The 27500-nt window shown below is 42.8% G+C and overlaps 1 protein-coding gene across 2 annotated transcripts in view; it reads right to left on the bottom strand.

Annotated features, from left to right (window-relative positions):
- Positions 1-27500, bottom strand: part of fras1 (Fraser extracellular matrix complex subunit 1) — a 359498-nt gene that overhangs the window by 51072 nt on the left and 280926 nt on the right. For both annotated transcript variants that reach the window (XM_082961570.1, XM_082961571.1), the window contains 6 exons: positions 26394-26522; positions 20735-20982; positions 10683-10831; positions 8647-8809; positions 3789-3922; positions 2563-2761 (listed from right to left, as the gene is read on the bottom strand). In XM_082961570.1, coding sequence (XP_082817696.1) covers positions 2563-2761; positions 3789-3922; positions 8647-8809; positions 10683-10831; positions 20735-20982; positions 26394-26522 — 1022 coding nt within the window. The remainder of the gene's footprint in view (positions 1-2562; positions 2762-3788; positions 3923-8646; positions 8810-10682; positions 10832-20734; positions 20983-26393; positions 26523-27500) is intronic.

The following is a 27500-nucleotide window of genomic DNA, read 5'->3' as shown; positions in this document are numbered from 1 at the left end:
AACCCACTGTTCCCTGGTAGGCTGTCTTTGTAAATAAAAATTTGTTCTGACTTACCTACTTAAATAAAGGTTACATCAAAAATAATCATCACCCCAAGGCCCTAGCAGACAAAGGGATGCATTTTTATGCAGATTTTAAAAAATATATATAACTATGGACAATAAAGTCCTGGTGTAGTTATCACAGAACAAGAAAATCCCTCAACTTTGTCTGAAAGTTTTCTTTGTGAACCCTGCAATAAGTTAAGTTGCAGGTAATTATTATTAATAACATAGCATTTGTATAAATACACAACATACATCTTTAAAATATGAGTAAAACTGCATTGTCATGACGTTGCCCTCTTTGTGTACAGTAAGCACCATCCCCCTCTCCCTCTCAATACCCTTTCACCAGGCTCTGTAAGAGAGGTCGTAAATTCCTATGAGGAGACCCTCTCCTCTTGGCCACAGTATAGAGAGAGAGTGAGTTTCATAGAGAGGACAAAGGAATTTCTTCCACCTCACAGAACTGGAGAACCAAACGACATTTATGTTCTGGAGAAGGTATAAAAGATCGGTGAAGAATCCAGCTACGAACTGGTCCGTTTGGTACAATTTTGTGAAACTCATGAGAGACAATACGGCCACATTACCATAACGCTGTTTATACAATAGCCTCCGCTATGAGGCGTACATCTAATTGTTGTATAAAATAAATGAGTGGGGATGGAACTGTTTGTGAAATTGTGTAATGTGATTTTGGACTGTTTAATAAAGGAAACTCCAATTCCCTTTGGAGTTTAACTAAATCAGAGGACCGCCCATGAGCACAGTTATGGTCTGGCGTCATGGGACAGGCCCTTTTCTGCTCTTCCGAATAAAACCCCCACCTAGGTTTTCTATCACCAGACCAGCTTACCTCGATAAGGAGAGGGCCAAGGTTTGAGAGGAGACCAGCTTACCTCGATAACGAGAGGGCCAAGGTTTGAGAGGAGACCAGCTTACCTCGATAACGAGAGGGCCAAGGTTTGAGAGGAGACCAAGCTTACCTCGATAACGAGAGGGCCAAGGTTTGAGAGGAGACCAAGCTTTTCTCTTGCTGAACTTTTAACCATACCATGTGGTTAAACTCATAGACTATCGATGCCGACAGAATAAGAACAAGTCTTTGATATTAATTACTAGTCTGCAGCTAGGAATTCGGTATCATTGAACGCGAAGACCGACAACCGCCGAAACAGCTATTCTATAACGACATGAATGAATGTTACTCTGAACTATCCATTCTAACCATGACAGAGAGAGCGAGAGAGCGGACAAACTCTCCAACAGAAACAAACTTTTCAACAAAGATCACGACGACACACTGAGCGTAAATATATATATTGATTGCAATTGTTCCCGAATGAGTGTGCGTTCATGTGCAAAGGTTTAGCATTACAATTGTTATAATATTCAACTCTGTAGTGCCTTCTCAGCTGACCCCCACTCCCCTTTTGTCTAACAAGCCGCCATGCCGGTTTAGCCTTCTCCTAACATTCTCCTATCATTTCCTTGTAAACATATCTACTGTTTGTTATGCATTTCTGTGAATTACCTAGTTAGTAAATAAAGACATTTTAAGACAATTGATGTATGGATGACTCATAGTGAAGACTGGGTTCGTGCAGATAACCAACAATTTACAACATTTGGAATGAGACTAACGTGAGGTAAATAATAATTCATTAATTCGAAGACTAATTAATCAGATGTCACGTCCTGACCATAGTAAGATGTGATTTTCTATGGTAGAGTAGGTCAGGGCGTGACAGGGGGTGTTTTGTGTTTTTCTATGTTTTCTATTTCTATGTTTAAGTTCTAGTTTTTCTATTTCTATGTTGTTGGTTTTTGTGTTGATCTCCAATTGGAGGCAGCTGGTCCTCATTACCTCTGATTGGAGATCATATTTAAGTAAGGGTTTTTCTTCCTGGGTTTTGTGGGTGATTATCTTTTGAGTAGTGTTTGTTTCTCTCTGCATCACGGTTTGTTGTTTTGTAAATTCAGTTATTTATGTTTTGCAAAGTTTCACGGATTTAATAAAATGTGGAACTACAACCACGCTGCACTTTGGTCCGATCCTTCGACAGCCATGACATCAGATATTAAAATATCAGAAAGTTATATTAGGAAAATTATAACTTTGTAATCTGAATATTTTCCTTGGTGCCCCGACTTCCTAGTTAATTACAGTTACATGATTAATCAGTTCAATCGCGTAATAATAATTACAGAGAGTTATTTAATAAATATGTCTTCAGTTTTAATGATGCCAAAGGCACGACAGCATTCATAGATCTATTTATGAATCTCAATGTATCAAACAAAATGACAGGTCTGCTGTACGTCTTAAGGATTGTAGCTTTAATAATTATGTCTACCAGTATATCTATGTTGACATTGAATGTCTGGCTGGACCCATCACTGATGTAGTAGTAGTAGTAGTAGTATTATCTACCAGTATATCTATGTTGACATTGAATGTCTGGCTGGACCCATCACTGATGTAGTAGTAGTAGTAGTAGTAGTAGTATTATCTACCAGTATATCTATGTTGACATTGAAGGCCTCTGTCTGGCTGGACCCATCACTGATGTAGAAGGAGAACGTGTCCTGGTAGTGGTGGTGAGTGTTCTGGACGTTCTGAACGTAGAAGATGTGGTCAGTGGTCAGGTCGTCCATGGAGAAGGGAACCTCTGGACTGATGATGCGGGTATTTGAACCGCCCAACGAGCCCACTGGGAGACAGAGGACGAAACCAGAATGGGAAGTGAGATCTCACTTCAGGGTTAGATCAGAAACATCCAAGACTGATGTAGAAATACTCCATGCTAATAGATATCAATTTCTATTTCAACAGGTGAATTCTCAGAAGGAGACAACGTAACTGAAGACCAGTTCTTCAGGCTAATCTCACATCGTGGATGAAAAACAGGGTTTACTTTGCAGTATAAAGACTTTTCTGCAGGCCTCCTTCCACTGTCCTCAGTGTTGTTTCATATGTCTGTATGTACTCTATTACCTCTGCTTATATTCACACTGCTCTGCCCAGGACAACTGGCCCTTATGGGAAATATAGGCTTATTACATTGTATTCATCTGTCTCTGACTTGTTCTCTCTCTCTCTCTCTCTCGCTCTCTTGCTCTCACTCTCTTGCTCTCTCTCTCGCTCTTATTCTCTCTCTCATTCTCTCTCTCTCTCATTCTCTCTCTCATTCTCCCTCATTCACTCTCGCTCTCATTCTCTCTCTCATTCTCTCTCTCTCTCTCTTGCTCTCAATTCAATTAAATTTAAGGGCTTTATTGGCATGGGAAACATATGTTTACATTGCCAAAGCTAGTAATAGTTAATAAACAAAAGTGAAAATAAATAAATAAAAATGAACAGTAAATATTACACTCACAAATGTTCCAAAAGTCATATTATGTCTATATACGGTGTTATAATGATGTGCAGATTCTCTCTCTCTCTCTCTCTCCTCTCTCTCTCTCTCTCTCTCAGGCTGTATATTGGAGATGAGTGTCCTCTTTGAAAGAGACATGGTACTGTCTATCAACAGACCAGACCACTGAAGAACCAGATGGTAAATATATTCACTAGGGAGGTCTGCTGTCAAGATGTTACACTATGTTGTATATTACTGATATGCAGAGTGTACACACACACACACACACACACACACACACACACACACACACACACACACACACACACACACACACACACACACACACACACACACACCCACCCCCCCCCCCCCCCCCCTCTTCGTCTCGTGTTCTCTATGAAGCCATATTTGGGCGCGCTGATCATCCACACCAGCAGGTCCTTCCTGGGTGTGTCCAGATCTGATACAATGATGTGATTGGTTGACAGCTGGACTCTTCCTCCTTCCTGGACCTAGATATACATAAAATTGAAAGTTGCAGAAGATCTCAGTATGCAGATCCAGCATTGGAGAACACTTCCAGGACAACTATGATGAAATTACCCCTAGATAGCTACTGATCTTTACAGTTAGGATTGTTCTAATCTTCAATTCTAATCAGCTCTAATCTTTACAGTTAGGATTGTGGAAGGTAACTCTGATCATAGATCAGTCACTAAGACCTTTACAGTTAGGATTGTGGAAGGTAACTCTGATCATAGATCAGTCACTAAGACCTTTACAGTTAGGATTATGGAAGGTAACTCTGATCTTAGATCAGTCACTAAGACCTTTACAGTTAGGATCATGGAAGGTAACTCTGATCATAGATCAGTCACTAAGACCTTTACAGTTAGGATTATGGAAGGTAACTCTGATCTTAGATCAGTCACTATGTCACGTCCTGGCCAGTATAAGGGTTAATTGTTATTGTAGTTTGGTCAGGACGTGGCAGAGGGTATTTGTTTTATGTGGTTCAGGGTGGTGTGTTAGTTAGGAGGGTGTTTGATTTATTATTTCCGGGTTTTGAGTTATGGTCTATGTTTATGTATTTCTATGTGTAGTCTAGTAAGTGTGTTTCTATGTTGAGTTAATTGGGGTGGACTTCCAATTGAAGGCAGCTGTTTGGTGTTGCCTTTGATTGGAAGTCCTATATTAGTTGGGTGTGTTTGTCTTGTATTTGTGGGAGATTGTTTTTGCATTGCGTGTTTTTGTGAGCCTGCAAAACTGTTATTGGTCGTGCTTATTGTTTTCTTGTTTTTCGTGTTCAACGTTCTTTAATAAATTTAGAAAATGAACACCAACTCTGCTGCATATTGGTCCACCTTTTCAGACGACGATTTTGCTATATCGTCCTCCGACGAAGAAAGCCGTGACAGAATCTCCCACCTAACCAGGACCAAGCAGCAGAGGAAGGAGCAGTGGGATTATGAGTTGGACTATGTGGAGAGATGGACATGGGAGCAGGTTATGGCCGGAGAAGGCCCATGGAGTATGGCTGGTAAGGACCGGGAACGTTTCCGAGGATCAAGACTGGCGTTGAAGCACGAGAGGCACCCCCAATAATTTTTTGGGGGGGGGCACACGGGTAGTTTGGCTAGGCATAGGAAGAGCCGGAAGCCAGCTACCCGTGGTTATATGGAGGAGCGTATGAGGTGGAGAGCGCCATGTTTCGCTGAGGAGCGCACTATCTCACCCATACGCACGCACAGTCCGGTGCGCGTTATTCCAGCCCCTCGCAGGTGCCGTGCTAGAGCGGGCATCCAGCCTGGTAGGAGGATGCCTGTGCAGCGCATCTGGTCGCCGGTACGCCTCCGAGGACCAGGCTACCCAACTCCCGCTCTACGCACGGCTACCATCAGGCCCCTGCACAGCCCAGTCTGCCCTGTACAAGCACCCCGCTCGTACAGGGCTACTAGTTCCATCCAGTCAAGACGGGTTGTGCAGGAGGTAAGATCAAGACCGACTGTGCGCCTCCATAGCCCTGGGTTTCCAGCTCCTGTCTCTCGTGCGGACCCGGAAGTGCGTCAACCCAGTCCGACTCGTCCTGTTCCCGCTCCCCGCACTAGCCTGGAGGTGCGTGTTCCCAATCTGGTACGCCCAGTACCAGCACCACGCACCAGGCTTCAAGTGCGTAAACCCAGTCAACAGTCACCAGAGCTGCCCGCCAGTCAACAGTCACCAGAGCTGCCCGCCAGTCAACAGTCACCAGAGCTGCCCGCCAGTCAACAGTCACCAGAGCTGCCCGCCAGTCAACAGTCACCAGAGCTGCCCGCCAGTCAACAGTCGCCAGTGCCGCCCGCCAGTCAACAGTCGCCAGAGCCGCCCGTCAGTGAGGAGTCGCCAGAGCCACCCACTAGTCAGGAGATGCCAGAGTGGCCAGACTGCCCCGAGCTGCCGGAGTGGCCAGACTGCCCCGAGCTGCCGGAGTGGCCAGACTGCCCCGAGCTGCCGGAGTGGCCAGACTGCCCCGAGCCGCCAGACTGCCCAGACTGTCCCGAGCCGCCAGACTGCCCAGACTGTCCCGAGCCGCCAGACAGCCCAGACTGTCCCGAGCCGCCAGACAGCCCAGACTGTCCCGAGCCGCCAGACTCCAGACTGCCCAGACTGTCCCGAGCCGCCAGACTGCCCAGACTGTCCCGAGCCGCCAGACAGCCCAGACTGTCCCGAGCCGCCAGACTGCCCAGACTGTCCCGAGCCGCCAGACTGCCCAGACTGTCCCGAGCTGCCAGACTGTCCCGAGCTGCTAGACTGGTCAGACTGCCCCGAGCTGCCAGACTGCCCCGAGCTGCCAGACTGGCCAGACTGCCCTGAGCTGCCAGAGTGGCCCGACTGCCTGGAACGGCCAGAACCGGAGCCACCTCCTGATATAGGTGGGTTGGGGAGGGGGGGTGTAGCACAGTGCCGTCGTTGACGGCAGCCACCCTCCCTTCCCTCCCATTTAGTAGAGGGGAAATTTTGTTTTGTTGTTTGGGGTTGTGGGTTTATTTAAAAAAAAAGAATGTTTAAGGTGCTTCCAGGGTTAGCACCTTTAAGGGGGGGGGGGTACTGTCACGTCCTGGCCAGTATAAGGCTTAATTGTTATTTTAGTTTGGTCAGGACGTGGCAGAGGGTATTTGTTTTATGTGGTTCAGGGTGGTGTGTTAGTTAGGAGGGTGTTTGATTTATTATTTCCGGGTTTTGAGTTATGGTCTATGTTTATGTATTTCTATGTGTAGTCTAGTGAGTGTATTTCTATGTGTAGTCTAGTGAGTGTGTTTCTATGTTGAGTTAATTGGGGTGGACTTCCAATTGAAGGCAGCTGTTTGGTGTTGCCTTTGATTGGAAGTCCTATATTAGTTGGGTGTGTTTGTCTTGTATTTGTGGGAGATTGTTTTTGCATTGCGTGTTTTTGTGAGCCTGCAAAACTGTTATTGGTCGTGCTTATTGTTTTCTTGTCTTTCGTGTTCAACGTTCTTTAATAAATTTAGAAAATGAACACCAACTCTGCTGCATATTGGTCCACCTTTTCAGACGACGATTTCACTATATCGTCCTCCGACGAAGAAAGCCGTGACACACTAAGTGCAACGTCCACCCCAGGACTATTTCAATGATATCATGAACAACAGCATGGCCTGCCAGTCCATGTTATTGAGGGATTGCTTATGCGCATCGGTCTAAGGCACTGCATCTCAGTGCTAGAGGCGTCACTACAGACCCTGGTTCGATTCCAGGCTGTATCACAACCGGTCGTGATTGGGAGTCCCATAGGGCGGCGCACAATTGGCCCAGCATCGTCCAGGTTTGGCCGGGGTAGGCCTTCATTGTAAATAAGAATTTGTCCTTAACTGCCTTGCCTAGTTAAATAAAGGTTACATAAAAATAAAAATGATAATAATAAGGCCCGAGGGGGTGTGGTATTTGGACAATATATCACAGCTAAGGGCTGTTCTTATGCACAACGCAACGCGGAGTACCTGGGTACAGCCCTTAGCCGTGGTATATTGGCCATATACCACAAACCCGCCGAGGTGCCTTATTGCTATTATAAACAGGTTACCAATGTAATTAGAGCAGTAAAAACAAATGTTTTGTCATAACCCTGGTATACGGTCTCATATACCATGGCTTTCAGCCAATCAGAATTCAGGGCTCGTACCACCCAGTTTTATAATGTATAATATAGACCACGTTCCATAGAATTACAGTGACTAGAACAGACATAGAATTACAATGACTAGAACAGACATAGAATTACAGTGACTAGAACAGACATAGAATTAGAGGGACTAGAACAGACACCCTCCATTCCAATATCAACTGCCAATGTCAGAGTTTTTTTTTCTGTTCTACTCATTTATGTTACATTGATCGACCCTGACTCCTTCACACCACAGTGACCATCAGGTCATTTATGTTACATTGATCGACCCTGACTCCTTCACACCACAGTGACCATCAGGTCATTTATGTTACATTGATCGACCCTGACTCCTTCACACCACAGTGACCATCAGGTCATTTATGTTACATTGATCGACCCTGACTCCTTCACACCACAGTGACCATCAGGTCATTTAAGTTACATTGATCGACCCTGACTCCTTCACACCACAGTGACCATCAGGTCATTTATGTTACATTGATCGACCCTGACTCCTTCACACCACAGTGACCATCAGGTCATTTATGTTACATTGATCGACCCTGACTCCTTCACACCACAGTGACCATCAGGTCATTTATGTTACATTGATCGACCCTGACTCCTTCACACCACAGTGACCATCAGGTCATTTATGTTACATTGATCGACCCTGACTCCTTCACACCACAGTGACCATCAGGTCATTTATGTTACATTGATCGACCCTGACTCCTTCACACCACAGTGACCATCAGGTCATTTATGTTACATTGATCGACCCTGACTCCTTCACACCACAGTGACCATCAGGTCATTTATGTTACATTGATCGACCCTGACTCCTTCACACCACAGTGACCATCAGGCAGCGGTGCTGGCGCTTGCATTAGAACACACACACACACACACACACACACACACACACCCGGTCCACTGAGCGTTGCATCAGCTGTGTTGCTTCATATGTTGCAAACAGTCTCTCTTTGTTCTGTTCCCTAGCAACTGTCCAAACAAGCTGAGTAGTGTGTGTGTGTTTGTGTGTTGGTGTGTGTGCGAGCGTGTGTGTACCTTGATGCCACTGCGGACAGTGACCACTGGAGGCTGTCTCTTCATGGAGGTGATGGTGATGGTACACATCTGGTTGTCAAGGCGATTGTTCTCACCGTCGTAAACAATGAAATGGAAGATGTCCGTCACCGGCTGATTTCCAATCTCAAAGGAAGTGATGTAGCTTGTATGGCAGGAAGGAAATGTGAGCTTTAGTAAAGTTCATCCCAAAACATAGTCTTGATAGAAAACAAAACAATACAAATTTGACCCAAAACCAGCACATAACATCGTCGGAAAACAATCCATTGTTTACTATTAGCAACAACAACAAGGATGTGCCGTATAGAAAGACATAACATACTACAAAGTTTACGGTAACACATTAGAAGGGCTAATACATGCTTATAACAAGTCATAAATCATTATAGCTACCTATTGCTAATAAGAAAAGTGTTACCAAAGAATCTAATTAGACTTTATAGCCTACATCCCTTTCATGAACGATGGGCTACAGATTAGTGGTGGAAGAGACGAGATTCTCCTCACACTCATAAAATGCTTTATATATGCTGATCTATATCTGATCTATATCTGATCTATATCTGATCTATATCTAATCTATATCTGATCTATATCTCTATATCTGGAGAACGAAACTGAACACATCTAACATCCTCTAACTCTCACAGTGCAACACCGATATAAAGACTAATGGTGTATATAAAGCCCTTTAAAAACTAGTGAAAAGTACCTGAATAAAATATAATATTTTGCTAATTCTCATTAACACAGAAAGGCAGTCTGCTAAGTTTAACTAATATAAGTGATTTAAACCCACAGCCCCAGAGATGTTTCCTATAATATTAGCCTAGCGCGCTAATTAGCACCAAAGCTAATCAGAGGTACATTATGGGGATGAAGTCCCAAGGCCTAATTTTTGTTTATATTTTGATGTCTGGATTTTCATTGTGTGTGTGTGTGTGTGTGTCTTGCAGGTGGTTGGTATTTAACGTTCGCTAATTAGGCATGCTAATTGAGCTAAGCTGTTCGTGCTTTTCCCATATCGTCGCTAAAACACTCTAAAATCTTTTCTACCGTTTCTAATTTGTAGCGAGGATTTCACAAAGCCTCACAGGGAGAAGATTACTATTTGTATAGTAGTTACAGTCTAAGAAGTGACAGGAGAAAGAAGCCATTACTTTTACAGAAACCTTTCGGCTAAGTCGTTACTTTAAGCCTAAATGAGAATTGCTCTCAATTAAATAACCTGGACCGATAAAATCAAAATTAATTTGAAATAAATATCTACACGGCAGAACAAATCGTGTTAATAATTACTTCAATAATAACAAAGGAGCTAGCAGGAATGGATACCAGAATGTGAAGTGTACAACAGAATTGACTTTCAACCTGTCCAGTTCTTTACAGATCAGTACAGATACAGATCAGATACAGATCAGTACAGATCCAGATCAGATACAGATCAGATACAGATCAGTATAGATAAAGTAGAAGCAAACAAGGAGAGGAATCTACTTTAGATTACTTTCTCCATTGTGAAAGAGGAGTACTCTGTCATTCTCTCTCTCTCTCTCTCTCTGTCTCTCAATATATATATATATATATATTAAATATATATATTAAATATATATATATATATATGCCACTCTCTCTCTCTCTCTCTCTCTCTCTCTCTCTCTCTCTCTCATCTCCCTCTCTCTAGATATCACTCTCTCTCTCTGCCTCTCTCTCTCTCTCTATCTGTCTCTCTCTCTCTCTCTCTCTCTCTCTCTCTCTCTCTCTCTCTCTATCTGTCTCTCTGTCTCTCTCTCTCTCTCTCTCTCTCTCTCTCCTCTCGCTCTCAATTCAACTAAAGTCAAAGGGCTTTATTGGCATGGGAAACATTGCCAAAGCAAGTGAAACAGATAATAAACAAAAGTGAAATAATACCGTAAAAAAAAAAAAAAAAGTACAGTAAAGATGAGGAATAGAGACGTTTCAAATGTCATAATACGTACTTGCTCTGTCTGTCTATATGTGTTTTATGGCTCTACCTGATCCTGTGTTTGTTGATGTCGTCCATGGTGAAAGAGGAATACTCTGTCATCTCCTGGTCTGAGTCTGACCCTGTCCTGGTCAGGATGCCGTACATAGGAACAGACACCAGCTGAATACGTATCATCTCATCTGGAGAGGTGTCGCTCTGCAAAATATGATCACATATTTCATGATACAGTACCGGTCAAAAGTTTTAGAACACCTGCTCATTCAAGGGTTTTTCTTATATTTTTTTTTACTATTTCCTACATTGTAGAACAAGGCTGTCATCAAGGCAAAGTGTGGCTATTTGAAGAATCTCAAATCTCAAATATATTTTGATCTATTTTGGTAACTACATGATTCCATCTGTGTTATTTCATAGTGTTGATGTCTTCACTATTATTCTACAATGTAGAAAATAGTCAACAACAAAACAAAAGAAAAAGAACTTGGAATGAGTAGGTGTTGTAAAACTTTGGACCGGTAGTGTACATTATAATTATGAAACATATAATATAATAAAATGTATGCTGATTATTATGTGAAGCTGTGGTTGAACATACAGTATCTACAGCACTTAAACACAGCAACCAGAGCCACTAGAATAAAGAGGGTTCAATAAGTCAGGACCATAATGGAAGGAGCTGAACCACATTAAAATCTCATGACATCATATTATGATGAGGCTGAACATGAACACAAACCAGAAGTACCATTTAAAGGTGGTCCAGGTATGGATACACATTGTGTGTGTGTGTGTGTCTGTCCTGTGTGTGTCACACACACACACACACATATAACTCTGAGCTTCAGTCCACACACACTCAGGTGTGTGTGTACTAACCGTATAACCCAGGTGTGTGTACTAACCGTATAACCCAGGTGTGTGTACTAACCGTATAACCCAGGTGTGTGTACTAACCGTATAACCCAGGTGTGTGTACTAACCGTATAACCCAGGTGTGTGGGTACTAACCGTATAACCCAGGTGTGGGTACTAACCGTATAACCCAGGTGTGGGTACTAACCGTATAACCCAGGTGTGAGTACTAACCGTATAACCCAGGTGTGGGTACTAACCGTATAACCCAGGTGTGTGTACTAACCGTATAACCCAGATGTGTTGGTACTAACTGTATAACCCAGGTGTGGGTACTAACCGTATAACCCAGGTGTGGGTACTAACCGTATAACCCAGGTGTGTGTACTAACCGTATAACCCAGGTGTGTGTACTAACCGTATAACCCAGGTGTGTGTACTAACCGTATAACCCAGGTGTGTGTACTAACCGTATAAGCCAGGTGTGGGTACTAACCGTATAACCCAGGTGTGGGTACTAACCGTATAACCCAGGTGTGTGTACTAACCGTATAACCCAGGTGTGTGTACTAACCTTGTAGACCAGGTGTGTGTACTAACTGTATAACCCAGGTGTGGGTACTAACCCTATAACCCAGGTGTGTGTACTAACCGTATAACCCAGGTGTGGGTACTAACTGTATAACCCAGGTGTGGGTACTAACCGTATAACCCAGGTGTGGGTACTAACCGTATAACCCAGGTGTGGGTACTAACCGTATAACCCAGGTGTGTGTACTAACCGTATAACCCAGGTGTGTGTACTAACCGTATAACCCAGGTGTGGGTACTAACCGTATAACCCAGGTGTGTGTACTAACCGTATAACCCAGGTGTGTGTACTAACCGTATAACCCAGGTGTGTGTACTAACCGTATAACCCAGGTGTGGGTACTAACCGTATAACCCAGGTGTGTGTACTAACCGTATAACCCAGGTGTGTGTACTAACCGTATAACCCAGGTGTGTGTACTAACCGTATAACCCAGGTGTGGGTACTAACCGTATAACCCAGGTGTGGGTACTAACCGTATAACCCAGGTGTGAGTACTAACCGTATAACCCAGGTGTGGGTACTAACCGTATAACCCAGGTGTGGGTACTAACCGTATAACCCAGGTGTGGGTACTAACCGTATAACCCAGGTGTGTGTACTAACCGTATAACCCAGGTGTGTGTACTAACCGTATAACCCAGGTGTGTGTTCTAACCGTATAACCCAGGTGTGGGTACTAACCGTATAACCCAGGTGTGGGTACTAACAGTATAACCCAGGTGTGTGTACTAACAATATAACCCAGGTGTGTGTACTAACCGTATAACCCAGGTGTGTGTACTAACCGTATAACCCAGGTGTGGGTACTAACCGTATAACCCAGGTGTGTGTACTAACCGTATAACCCAGGTGTGGGTACTAACCATATAACCCAGGTGTGGGTACTAACCGTATAACCCAGGTGTGTGTACTAACCGTATAACCCAGGTGTGGGTACTAACCGTATAACCCAGGTGTGTGGGTACTAACCGTATAACCCAGGTGTGGGTACTAACCGTGTAGACCAGGTGTGTGTACTAACTGTATAACCCAGGTGTGTGTACTAACCGCATAACCCAGGTGTGGGTACTAACTGTATAACCCAGGTGTGTGGGTACTAACCGTATAACCCAGGTGTGTGTACTAACTGTATAACCCAGGTGTGTGCGTACTAACCGTATAACCCAGGTGTGTGTACTAACCATATAACCCAGGTGTGGGTACTAACCGTATAACCCAGGTGTGGGTACTAACCGTATAACCCAGGTGTGGGTACTAACCGTATAACCCAGGTGTGTGTACTAACCGTATAACCCAGGTGTGGGTACTAGACGTATAACCCAGGTGTGTGTACTAACCGTATAACCCAGGTGTGTGTACTAACCGTATAACCCAGGTGTGGGTACTAACCGTATAACCCAGGTGTGTGTACTAACTGTATAACCCAGGTGTGTGTACTAACCGTATAACCCAGGTGTGTGTACTAACCGTATAACCCAGGTGTGGTTACTAACCGTATAACCCAGGTGTGTGTACTAACCGTATAACCCAGGTGTGGGTACTAACCGTATAACCCAGGTGTGGGTACTAACCGTATAACCCAGGTGTGTGTACTAACCGTATAACCAGGTGTGGGTACTAACCGTATAACCCAGGTGTGTGTACTAACCGTATAACCCAGGTGTGTTGGTACTAACTGTATAACCCAGGTGTGGGTACTAACCGTATAACCCAGGTGTGGGTACTAACCGTATAACCCAGGTGTGTGTACTAACCGTCTAACCCAGGTGTGGGTACTAACCGTATAACCCAGGTGTGGGTACTAACCGTATAACCCAGGTGTGGGTACTAACCGTATAACCCAGGTGTGTGTACTAACCGTATAACCCAGGTGTGTGTACTAACCGTATAACCCAGATGTGTTGGTACTAACTGTATAACCCAGGTGTGGGTACTAACCGTATAACCCAGGTGTGTGTACTAACCGTATAACCCAGGTGTGGGTACTAACCGTATAACCCAGGTGTGTGGGTACTAACCGTATAACCCAGGTGTGGGTACTAACCGTGTAGACCAGGTGTGTGTACTAACTGTATAACCCAGGTGTGTGTACTAAGCGCATAACCCAGGTGTGGGTACTAACTGTATAACCCAGGTGTGTGGGTACTAACCGTATAACCCAGGTGTGTGTACTAACTGTATAACCCAGGTGTGTGCGTACTAACCGTATAACCCAGGTGTGTGTACTAACCATATAACCCAGGTGTGGGTACTAACCGTATAACCCAGGTGTGGGTACTAACCGTATAACCCAGGTGTGGGTACTAACCGTATAACCCAGGTGTGTGTACTAACCGTATAACCCAGGTGTGGGTACTAGACGTATAACCCAGGTGTGTGTACTAACCGTATAACCCAGGTGTGTGTACTAACCGTATAACCCAGGTGTGGGTACTAACCGTATAACCCAGGTGTGTGTACTAACCGTATAACCCAGGTGTGTGTACTAACCGTATAACCCAGGTGTGTGTACTAACCGTATAACCCAGGTGTGGGTACTAACCGTATAACCCAGGTGTGTGTACTAACCGTATAACCCAGGTGTGGGTACTAACCGTATAACCCAGGTGTGGGTACTAACCGTATAACCCAGGTGTGTGTACTAACCGTATAACCCAGGTGTGGGTACTAACCGTATAACCCAGGTGTGTGTACTAACCGTATAACCCAGGTGTGTGTACTAACCGTATAACCCAGGTGTGTGTACTAACCGTCTAACCCAGGTGTGGGTACTAACCGTATAACCCAGGTGTGGGTACTAACCGTATAACCCAGGTGTGGGTACTAACCGTATAACCCAGGTGTGTGTACTAACCGTATAACCCAGGTGTGTGTACTAACCGTATAACCCAGATGTGTTGGTACTAACTGTATAACCCAGGTGTGGGTACTAACCGTATAACCCAGGTGTGTGTACTAACTGTATAACCCAGGTGTGTGGGTACTAACCGTATAACCCAGGTGTGTGTACTAACCGTATAACCCAGGTGTGTGTACTAACCGTATACCCAGGTGTGTGTACTAACCGTATAACCCAGGTGTGTGTACTAACTGTATAACCCAGGTATGTGTACTAACCGTATAACCCAGGTGTGTGTACTAACCGTATAACCCAGGTGTGGGTACTAACCGTAAAACCCAGGTGTGTGTACTAACCGTATAACCCAGGTGTGGGTACTAACCGTATAACCCAGGTGTGGGTACTAACCGTATAACCCAGGTGTGTGTACTAACCGTATAACCCAGGTGTGGGTACTAACCGTATAACCCAGGTGTGTGTACTAACCGTATAACCCAGGTGTGTTGGTACTAACTGTATAACCCAGGTGTGGGTACTAACCGTATAACCCAGGTGTGGGTACTAACCGTATAACCCAGGTGTGGGTACTAACCGTATAACCCAGGTGTGGGTACTAACCGTATAACCCAGGTGTGTGTACTAACCGTATAACCCAGGTGTGTGTACTAACCGTATAACCCAGATGTGTTGGTAGTAACTGTATAACCCAGGTGTGGGTACTAACCGTATAACCCAGGTGTGGGTACTAACCGTATAACCCAGGTGTGTGTACTAACCGTATAACCCAGGTGTGTGTACTAACCGTATAAGCCAGGTGTGTGTACTAACCGAATAACCCAGGTGTGGGTACTAACCGTATAACCCAGGTGTGGGTACTAACCGTATAACCCAGGTGTGGGTACTAACCGTATAACCCAGGTATGTGTACTAACCTTGTAGACCAGGTGTGTGTACTAACTGTATAACCCAGGTGTGGGTACTAACCGTATAACCCAGGTGTGGGTACTAACCGTATAACCCAGGTGTGTGTACTAACCGTATAACCCAGGTGTGTGTACTAACCGTATAACCCAGGTGTGGGTACTAACCGTATAACCCAGGAGTGTGTACTAACCGTATAACCCAGGTGTGTGTACTAACCGTATAACCCAGGTGTGTGTACTAACCGTATAACCCAGGTGTGGGTACTAACCGTATAACCCAGGTGTGTGTGTACTAACCTTGTAGACCAGGTGTGTGTACTAACCGTATAACCCAGGTGTGTGTACTAACCGTATAACCCAGGTGTGGGTACTAACTGTATAACCCAGGTGTGTGGGTACTAACCGTATAACCCAGGTGTGTGTACTAACTGTATAACCCAGGTGTGTGCGTACTAACCCTATAACCCAGGTGTGGGTACTAACCATATAACCCAGGTGTGGGTACTAACCGTATAACCCAGGTGTGGGTACTAACCGTATAACCCAGGTGTGGGTACTAACCGTATAACCCAGGTGTGTGTACTAACCGTATAAAACAGGTGTGGTTACTACACGTATAACCCAGGTGTGTGTACTAACCGTATAACCCAGGTGTGTGTACTAACCGTATAACCCAGGTGTGTTGGTACTAACTGTATAACCCAGGTGTGGGTACTAACCGTATAACCCAGGTGTGGGTACTAACCGTATAACCCAGGTGTGTGTACTAACCGTCTAACCCAGGTGTGGGTACTAACCGTATAACCCAGGTGTGGGTACTAACCGTATAACCCTGGTGTGGGTACTAACCGTATAACCGAGGTGTGTGTACTAACCGTATAACCCAGGTGTGTGTACTAACCGGATAACCCAGATGTGTTGGTACTAACTGTATAACCCAGGTGTGTGTACTAACCGTATAACCCAGGTGTGTTGGTACTAACTGTATAACCCAGGTGTGGGTACTAACCGTATAACCCAGGTGTGGGTACTAACCCTATAACCCAGGTGTGTGTACTAACCGTATAACCCAGGTGTGGGTACTAACCGTATAACCCAGGTGTGTGTACTAACTGTATAACCCAGGTGTGTGGGTACTAACCGTATAACCCAGGTGTGTGTACTAACCGTATAACCCAGGTGTGTGTACTAACCGTATAACCCAGGTGTGTGTACTAACCGTATAACCCAGGTGTGTGTACTAACCGTATAACCCAGGTGTGTGTACTAACTGTATAACCCAGGTATGTGTACTAACCGTATAACCCAGGTGTGTGTACTAACCGTATAACCCAGGTGTGTGTACTAACCGTATAACCCGTATAACCCAGGTGTGTGTACTAACCGTATAACCCAGGTGTGTGTACTAACCCAGGTGTGTGTACTAACCGTATAACCCAGGTGTGGGTACTAACTGTATAACCCAGGTGTGTGGGTACTAACCGTATAACCCAGGAGTGTGTACTAACTGTATAACCCAGGTGTGTGCGTACTAACCCTATAACCCAGGTGTGGGTACTAACCATATAACCCAGGTGTGGGTACTAACCGTATAACCCAGGTGTGGGTACTAACCGTATAACCCAGGTGTGGGTACTAACCGTATAACCCAGGTGTGTGTACTAACCGTATAAAACAGGTGTGGTTACTACACGTATAACCCAGGTGTGTGTACTAACCGTATAACCCAGGTGTGTGTACTAACCGTATAACCCAGGTGTGTTGGTACTAACTGTATAACCCAGGTGTGGGTACTAACCGTATAACCCAGGTGTGGGTACTAACCGTATAACCCAGGTGTGTGTACTAACCGTCTAACCCAGGTGTGGGTACTAACCGTATAACCCAGGTGTGGGTACTAACCGTATAACCCTGGTGTGGGTACTAACCGTATAACCCAGGTGTGTGTACTAACCGTATAACCCAGGTGTGTGTACTAACCGGATAACCCAGATGTGTTGGTACTAACTGTATAACCCAGGTGTGGGTACTAACCGTATAACCCAGGTGTGGGTACTAACCGTATAACCCAGGTGTGTGTACTAACCGTATAACCCAGGTGTGTGTACTAACCGTCTAACCCAGGTGTGTGTACTAACCGTATAACCCAGGTGTGGGTACTAACCGTATAACCCAGGTGTGGGTACTAACCGTATAACCCAGGTGTGTGTACTAACCGTATAACCCAGGTGTGTGTACTAACCTTGTAGACCAGGTGTGTGTACTAACTGTATAACCCAGGTGTGGGTACTAACCGTATAACCCAGGTGTGTGTACTAACCGTATAACCCAGGTGTGTGTACTAACCGTATAACCCAGGTGTGTGTACTAACCGTATAACCCAGGTGTGTGTACTAACCGTATAACCCAGGTGTGGGTACTAACCGTATAACCCAGGTGTGGGTACTAACCGTATAACCCAGGTGTGGGTACTAACCGTATAACCCAGGTGTGGGTACTAACCGTATAACCCAGGTGTGTGTACTAACTGTATAACCCAGGTGTGTGTACTAACCGTATAACCCAGGTGTGGGTACTAACCATATAACCCAGGTGTGTGTACTAACTGTATAACCCAGGTGTGGGTACTAACCGTATAACCCAGGTGTGTGTACTAACCGTATAACCCAGGTGTGTGGGTACCAAACGTGTAACCCAGGTGTGTGTACTAACTGTATAACCCAGGTGTGTGTACTAACCGTATAACCCAGGTGTGTGGGTACTAACCGTATAACCCAGGTGTGTGTACTAACCGTATAACCCAGGTGTGGGTACTAACTGTATAACCCAGGTGTGGGTACTAACTGTATAACCCAGGTGTGGGTACTAACCGTATAACCCAGGTGTGGGTACTAACCGTATAACCCAGGTGTGTGGGTACTAACCGTATAACCCAGGTGTGAGTACTAACCGTATAACCCAGGTGTGGGTACTAACCGTATAACCCAGGTGTGTGTACTAACCGTATAACCCAGATGTGTTGGTACTAACTGTATAACCCAGGTGTGGGTACTAACCGTATAACCCAGGTGTGTGTACTAACCGTATAACCCAGGTGTGTGTACTAACCGTATAACCCAGGTGTGTGTACTAACCGTATAACCCAGGTGTGGGTACTAACCGTATAACCCAGGTGTGGGTACTAACCGTATAACCCAGGTGTGTGTACTAACCGTATAACCCAGGTGTGTGTACTAACCTTGTAGACCAGGTGTGTGTACTAACTGTATAACCCAGGTGTGGGTACTAACCCTATAACCCAGGTGTGTGTACTAACCGTATAACCCAGGTGTGGGTACTAACCGTATAACCCAGGTGTGTGTACTAACTGTATAACCCAGGTGTGTGGGTACTAACCGTATAACCCAGGTGTGTGTACTAACCGTATAACCCAGGTGTGTGTACTAACCGTATAACCCAGGTGTGTGTACTAACCGTATAACCCAGGTGTGTGTACTAACCGTATAACCCAGGTGTGTGTACTAACTGTATAACCCAGGTATGTGTACTAACCGTATAACCCAGGTGTGTGTACTAACCGTATAACCCAGGTGTGTGTACTAACCGTATAACCCGTATAACCCAGGTGTGTGTACTAACCGTATAACCCAGGTGTGTGTACTAACCCAGGTGTGGGTACTAACCGTATAACCCAGGTGTGTGGGTACTAACTGTATAACCCAGGTGTGTGTACTAACCGTATAACCCAGGTGCATGGGTACTAACCGTATAACCCAGGTGTGGGTACTAACCGTATAACCCAGGTGTGTGTACTAACCGTATAACCCAGGTGTATGTACTAACCGTATAACCCAGGTGTGGGTACTAACCGTATAACCCAGGTGTGTGTACTAACCATATAACCCAGGTGTGGGTACTAACCGTATAACCCAGGTGTGGGTACTAACCGTATAACCCAGGTGTGGGTACTAACCGTATAACCCAGGTGTGGGTACTAACCGTATAACCCAGGTGTGGGTACTAACCGTATAACCCAGGTGTGTGTACTAACTGTATAACCCAGGTGTGTGTACTAACTGTATAACCCAGGTGTGTGTACTAACCGTATAACCCAGGTGTGGGTACTAACCATATAACCCAGGTGTGTGTACTAACTGTATAACCCAGGTGTGGGTACTAACCGTATAACCCAGGTGTGTGTACTAACCGTATAACCCAGGTGTGTGGGTACCAAACGTGTAACCCAGGTGTGTGTACTAACTGTATAACCCAGGTGTGTGTACTAACCGTATAACCCAGGTGTGTGGGTACTAACCGTATAACCCAGGTGTGTGTACTAACCGTATAACCCAGGTGTGGGTACTAACTGTATAACCCAGGTGTGGGTACTAACTGTATAACCCAGGTGTGGGTACTAACCGTATAACCCAGGTGTGGGTACTAAGCGTATAACCCAGGTGTGTGTACTAACCGTATAACCCAGGTGTGTGTACTAACTGTATAACCCAGGTGTGGGTACTAACCGTATAACCCAGGTGTGTGTACTAACTGTATAACCCAGGTGTGTGTACTAACCGTATAACCCAGGTGTGGGTACTAACTGTATAACCCAGGTGTGGCTACTAACCGTATAACCCAGGTGTGGGTACTAACCATATAACCCAGGTGTGTGTACTAACCGTATAACCCAGGTGTGTGTACTAACTGTATAACCCAGGTGTGGGTACTAACCGTATAACCCAGGTGTGTGTACTAACCGTATAACCCAGATGTGTTGGTACTAACTGTATAACCCAGGTGTGGGTACTAACCGTATAGCCCAGGTGTGTGTACTAACCGTATAACCCAGGTGTGGGTACTAACCGTATAACCCAGGTGTGGGTACTAACCGTATAACCCAGGTGGGTGCGTCTGATGACACTAGTAGTTTTTTCAGGAACCTCCATGGACAGTAGGGCCTCTGGGTCTCTCCTGGGTCCGTCGCCCCCGACGCCCAACACAACCACCTGTACCACCGCCGTCGTCATGGAGAAGCCGTCGGTAACGGTGAAGGTGATGGCATCCTCGTCGGTGGAGAGGCCAGAGTGTTCATACTGCAAAACGTTACGGGTCACGTCACTGAAGGAGAACGTGTCACCTGGAGGGACAAAGGAGTTGAATCATATCGTTAAATAAATAAAACTGTTATGTTATTCTTACTGGTCTAACTATCTACTGGTCTAACTAGCTACTGGTCTAGCTATCTACTGTTACTGGTCTAACTGTCTACTGGTCTAACTATCTACTGTTACTGGTCTAACTATCTACTGTTACTGGTCTAACTATCTACTGGTCTAACTATCTACTGGTCTAACTATCTACTGTTACTGGTCCAACTATCTACTGGTCTAACTATCTACTGGTCTAACTACCTACTGGTCTAACTATCTACTGCTCTAAATATCTACTGTTACTGGTCTAACTATCTACTGTTACTGGTCTAACTATCTACTGGTCTAAATATCTACTGTTACTGGTCTAACTATCTACTGGTCTAACTATCTACTGGTCTAGCTATCTACTGTTACTGGTCTAACTGTCTACCGGTCTAACTATCTACTGGTCTAACTATCTACTGTTACTGGTCTAACTATCTACTGGTCTAACTATCTACTGGTCTAACTACCTACTGGTCTAAATATCTACTGGTCTAAATATCTACTGTTACTGGTCTAACTACCTACTGTTACTGGTCTAACTATCTACTGGTCTAACTATCTACTGGTCTACCTATCCACTGTTACTGGTCTAACTATCTACTGGTCTAACTATCTACTGGTCTAACTATCTCCTGTTACTGGTCTAGCTATCTACTGTTACTGGTCTAACTACCTACTGGTCTAACTACCTACTGGTCTAGCTATCTACTGGTCTAACTATCTACTGTTACTGGTCTAACTATCTACTGGTCTAACTATCTACTGGTCTAACTATCTACTGTTACTGGTCTAACTATCTACTGGTCTAACTATCTACTGGTCTAACTATCTACTGTTACTGGTCTAACTATCTACTGGTCTAACTATCTACTGTTCTAACTATCTACTGTTACTGGTCTAACTACCTACTGGTCTAACTACCTACTGGTCTAACTATCTACTGTTACTGGTCTAACTATCTACTTTTACTGGTCTAACTATCTACTGGTCTAACTATCTACTGGTCTAACTATCTACTGTTACTGGTCTAAATATCTACTGGTCTAACTATCTACTATTACTGGTCTAACTATCTACTGGTCTAACTATCTACTGTTACTGGTCTAACTACCTACTGGTCTAACTATCTACTGTTCTAACTATCTACTGGTCTAACTATCTACTGTTACTGGTCTAACTATCTACTGGTCTAACTATCTACTGGTCTAACTATCTACTGGTCTAACTATCTACTGTTACTGGTCTAAATATCTACTGGTCTAACTATCTACTATTACTGGTCTAACTATCTACTGGTCTAACTATCTACTATTACTGGTCTAACTATCTACTGTTACTGGTCTAACTACCTACTGGTCTAACTATCTACTGTTCTAACTATCTACTGGTCTAACTATCTACTGTTACTGGTCTAACTATCTACTGGTCTAACTATCTACTGGTCTAACTATCTACTGGTCTAACTATCTACTGTTACTGGTCTAACTATCTACTGGTCTAACGATCTACTGGTCTAACTATCTACTGGTCTAACTATCTACTGGTCTAACTACCTACTGGTCTAACTATCTACTGTTACTGGTCCAACTACCTACTGGTCTAACTATCTACTGGTCTAACTACCTACTGGTCTAACTATCTACTGGTCTAAATATCTACTGTTACTGGTCTAACTATCTACTTTTAATGGTCTATCTACTGGTCTAACTATCTACTGGTCTAACTATCAACTGTCACTGGTCTAACTACCTACTGGTCTAACTATCTATTGGTCTAACTATCTACTGTTACTGGTCTAACTATCTACTGGTCTAACTATCTACTGGTCTAACTATCTACTATTACTGGTCTAACTATCTACTGGTCTAACTATCTACTGGTCTAACTACCTACTGGTCTAACTATCTACTGTTACTGGTCTAACTATCTACTTTTACTGGTCTAACTATCTACTGGTCTAACTATCTACTGGTCTAACTATCTACTGTTACTGGTCTAAATATCTACTGGTCTAACTATCTACTATTACTGGTCTAACTATCTACTGGTCTAACTATCTACTGTTACTGGTCTAACTACCTACTGGTCTAACTATCTACTGTTCTAACTATCTACTGGTCTAACTATCTACTGTTACTGGTCTAACTATCTACTGGTCTAACTATCTACTGGTCTAACTATCTACTGGTCTAACTATCTACTGTTACTGGTCTAAATATCTACTGGTCTAACTATCTACTATTACTGGTCTAACTATCTACTGGTCTAACTATCTACTATTACTGGTCTAACTATCTACTGTTACTGGTCTAACTACCTACTGGTCTAACTATCTACTGTTCTAACTATCTACTGGTCTAACTATCTACTGTTACTGGTCTAACTATCTACTGGTCTAACTATCTACTGGTCTAACTATCTACTGTTACTGGTCTAACTATCTACTGTTACTGGTCTAACTATCTACTGGTCTAACGATCTACTGGTCTAACTATCTACTGGTCTAACTATCTACTGGTCTAACTACCTACTGGTCTAACTATCTACTGTTACTGGTCCAACTACCTACTGGTCTAACTATCTACTGGTCTAACTACCTACTGGTCTAACTATCTACTGGTCTAAATATCTACTGTTACTGGTCTAACTATCTACTTTTAATGTTCTATCTACTGGTCTAACTATCTACTGGTCTAACTATCAACTGTCACTGGTCTAACTACCTACTGGTCTAACTATCTACTGGTCTAACTATCTATTGGTCTAACTATCTACTGTTACTGGTCTAACTATCTACTGGTCTAACTATCTACTGGTCTAACTATCTACTATTACTGGTCTAACTATCTACTGGTCTAACTATCTACTGGTCTAACTATCTACTGGTCTAACTATCTATTGGTCTAACTATCTACTGTTACTGGTCTAACTATCTACTGGTCTAACTATCTACTGGTCTAACTACCTACTGGTCTAACTATCTACTGGTCTAAATATCTACTGTTACTGGTCTAACTATCTACTGGTCTAGCTATCTACTGGTCTAACTATCTACTGTTACTGGTCTAACTATCTACTGTTCTAACTATCTACTGGTCTAACTATCTACTGTTACTGGTCTAACTATCTACTGGTCTAACTATCTATTGGTCTAACTATCTATTGGTCTAACTATCTACTGGTCTAACTATCTACTGGTCTAACTATCTACTGGTCTAACTATCTACTGTTACTGGTCTAACTATCTACTGGTCTAACTATCTACTGTTACTGGTCTAACTATCTACTGTTACTTGTCTAACTATCTACTGGTCTAACTATCTACTGGTCTAACTATCTACTGTTACTGGTCTAACTATCTACTGGTCTAACTATCTACTGTTACTGGTCTAACTATCTACTGTTACTTGTCTAACTATCTACTGGTCTAACTACCTACTGGTCTAACTATCTACTGATCTAACTATCTACTGGTCTAATTATCTACTGTTACTGGTCTAACTATCTACTGGTCTAACTATCTACTGGTCTAACTATCTACTGTTACTGGTCTAGCTATCTACTGTTACTGGTCTAACTATCTACTGGTCTAACTATCTACTGGTCTAACTATCTACTGTTACTGGTCTAACTATCTACTGGTCTAACTATCTACTGTTACTGGTCTAACTATCTACTGTTACTTGTCTAACTATCTACTGGTCTAACTATCTACTGGTCTAACTATCTACTGTTACTGGTCTAACTATCTACTGGTCTAACTATCTACTGTTACTGGTCTAACTATCTACTGTTACTTGTCTAACTATCTACTGGTCTAACTACCTACTGGTCTAACTATCTACTGGTCTAACTATCTACTGGTCTAATTATCTACTGTTACTGGTCTAACTATCTACTGGTCTAACTATCTACTGGTCTAACTATCTACTGTTACTGGTCTAACTATCTACTAGTCTAACTATCTACTGGTCTAACTATCTACTGGTCTAACTATCTGCTGGTCTAACTACCTACTGGTCTAATGATCTATTGGTCTAACTATCTACTGGTCTAACTATCTACTGTTACTGGTCTAACTATCTACTGGTCTAACTACCTACTGGTCTAACTATCTACTGGTCTAACTATCTACTGGTCCAACTATCTACTGTTTGTGGTCTAACTATCTACTGGTCTAACTATCTACTGGTCTAACTATCTACTGTTACTGGTCTAACTATCTACTGTTACTGGTCTAACTATCTACTGGTCTAACTACCTACTGGTCTAACTACCTACTGGTCTAACTATCTACTGGTCTAACTATCTACTGGTCTAACTATCTACTGTTACTGGTCTAGCTATCTACTGTTACTGGTCTAACTACCTACTGGTCTAACTAACTACTGGTCTAACTATCTACTGGTCTAACTATCTACTGGTCTAACTATCTACTGTTACTGGCCTAACTATCTACTGGTCTAACTATCTACTGGTCTAACGAACTACTGTTACTGGTCTAGCTATCTACTGTTACTGGTCTAACTACCTACTGGTCTAAATACCTACTGGTCTAACTATCTACTGTTACTGGTCTAGCTATCTACTGTTACTGTTCTAACTATCTACTGTTAGTGGTCTAACTATCTACTGTTACTGGTCTAACTACCTACTGTTACTGGTCTGACTACCTACTGTTACTGGTCTAACTACCTACTGGTCTATCTACTGGTCTAACTATCTACTGGTCTAACTACCTACTGGTCTAACTATCTACTGTTACTGGTCTAACTATCTACTGGTCTAACTACCTACTGGTCTAGCTATCTACTGGTCTAACTATCTACCGGTCTAACTACCTACTGTTAGTGGTCTAACTATCTACTGTTAGTGGTCTAACTATCTACTGTTACTGGTCTAACTATCTATTGGTCTAACTACCTACTGGTCTAACTACCTACTGGTCTAACTATCTACTGTTACTGGTCTAACTATCTACTGGTCTAACTACCTACTGGTCTAACTACCTACTGGTCTAGCTATCTACTGGTCTAACTACCTACTGTTAGTGGTCTAACTATCTACTGTTACTGGTCTAACTATCTACTGGTCTAGCTATCTACTGGTCTAACTATCTACTGGTCTAACTACCTACTGGTCTAACTACCTACTGGTCTAACTATCTACTGGTCTAACTACCTACTGATCTAACTACCTACTGGTCTAACTACCTACTGTCACTGGTCTAGCAACCCCCCCCCCCAACTATGTGGGAATTCAGAACATGTGCTACGCAAAGTCGCAAAGACATTCGGTGTCACTATGACTTCCAGTTGTTCTCTTTGTCTGTGTTGACTCTGCTTCTCACCATTCATCATCTCGGTCTGTGAGTCCAACTCCATCTTAAGCAGTGTTCCATGGACCGGTCCTTCCACCAGCTCAAACTCCAACTCATCAGGAGCTGTATCTGCATCAGTTACTGCCAGCTGCTGCCCACCTACACCAAGTATCGTAAGCGACATTGAGGATGAAAGCCATGTTGCATACCAACGTGTTTTGTATATCAACGGTAATGCATTATCATTTAGTGATACATGTATTATTATTATAGTATTATCATTTAGTGATACATGTATTATTATTATAGTATTATCATTTAGTGATACATGTATTATTATTATAGTATTATCATTTAGTGATACATGTATTATTATTATAGCATTATCATTTAGTGATACATGTATTATTTTGATAGTATTATCATTTAGTGATACATGTATTATTATTATAGCATTATCATTTAGTGATACATGTATTATTATTATAGTATTATCATTTAGTGATACATGTATTATTATTATAGCATTATCATTTAGTGATACATGTATAATTTTGATAGTATTATCATTTAGTTATACATGTATTATTTTGATAGTATTATCATTTAGTTATACATGTATTATTATTATAGTATTATCATTTAGTGATACATGTATTATTTTGATAGTATTATCATTTAGTGATACATGTATTATTTTGATAGTATTATCATTTAGTTATACATGTATTATTTTGATAGTATTATCATTTAGTGATACATGTATTATTTTGATAGTATTATCATTTAGTTATACATGTATTATTTTGATAGTATTATCATTTAGTTATACATGTATTATTTTGATAGTATTATCATTTAGTGATACATGTATTATTATTATAGTATTATCATTTAGTGATACATGTATTATTTTGATAGTATTATCATTTAGTGATACATGTATTATTTTGATAGTATTATCATTTAGTTATACATGTATTATTTTGATAGTATTATCATTTAGTGATACATGTATTATTTTGATAGTATTATCATTTAGTGATACATGTATTATTTTGATAGTATTATCATTTAGTTATACATGTATTATTATTATAGTATTATCATTTAGTGATACATGTATTATTATTATAG

The sequence above is a fragment of the Salmo salar genome, chromosome 15 (assembly GCF_965601325.2).
Source record: "Salmo salar chromosome 15, fSalSal1, whole genome shotgun sequence".
NCBI classification, from domain to species: domain Eukaryota; kingdom Metazoa; phylum Chordata; class Actinopteri; order Salmoniformes; family Salmonidae; genus Salmo; species Salmo salar.
This window is presented reverse-complemented; position numbering and strand designations above follow the sequence as displayed.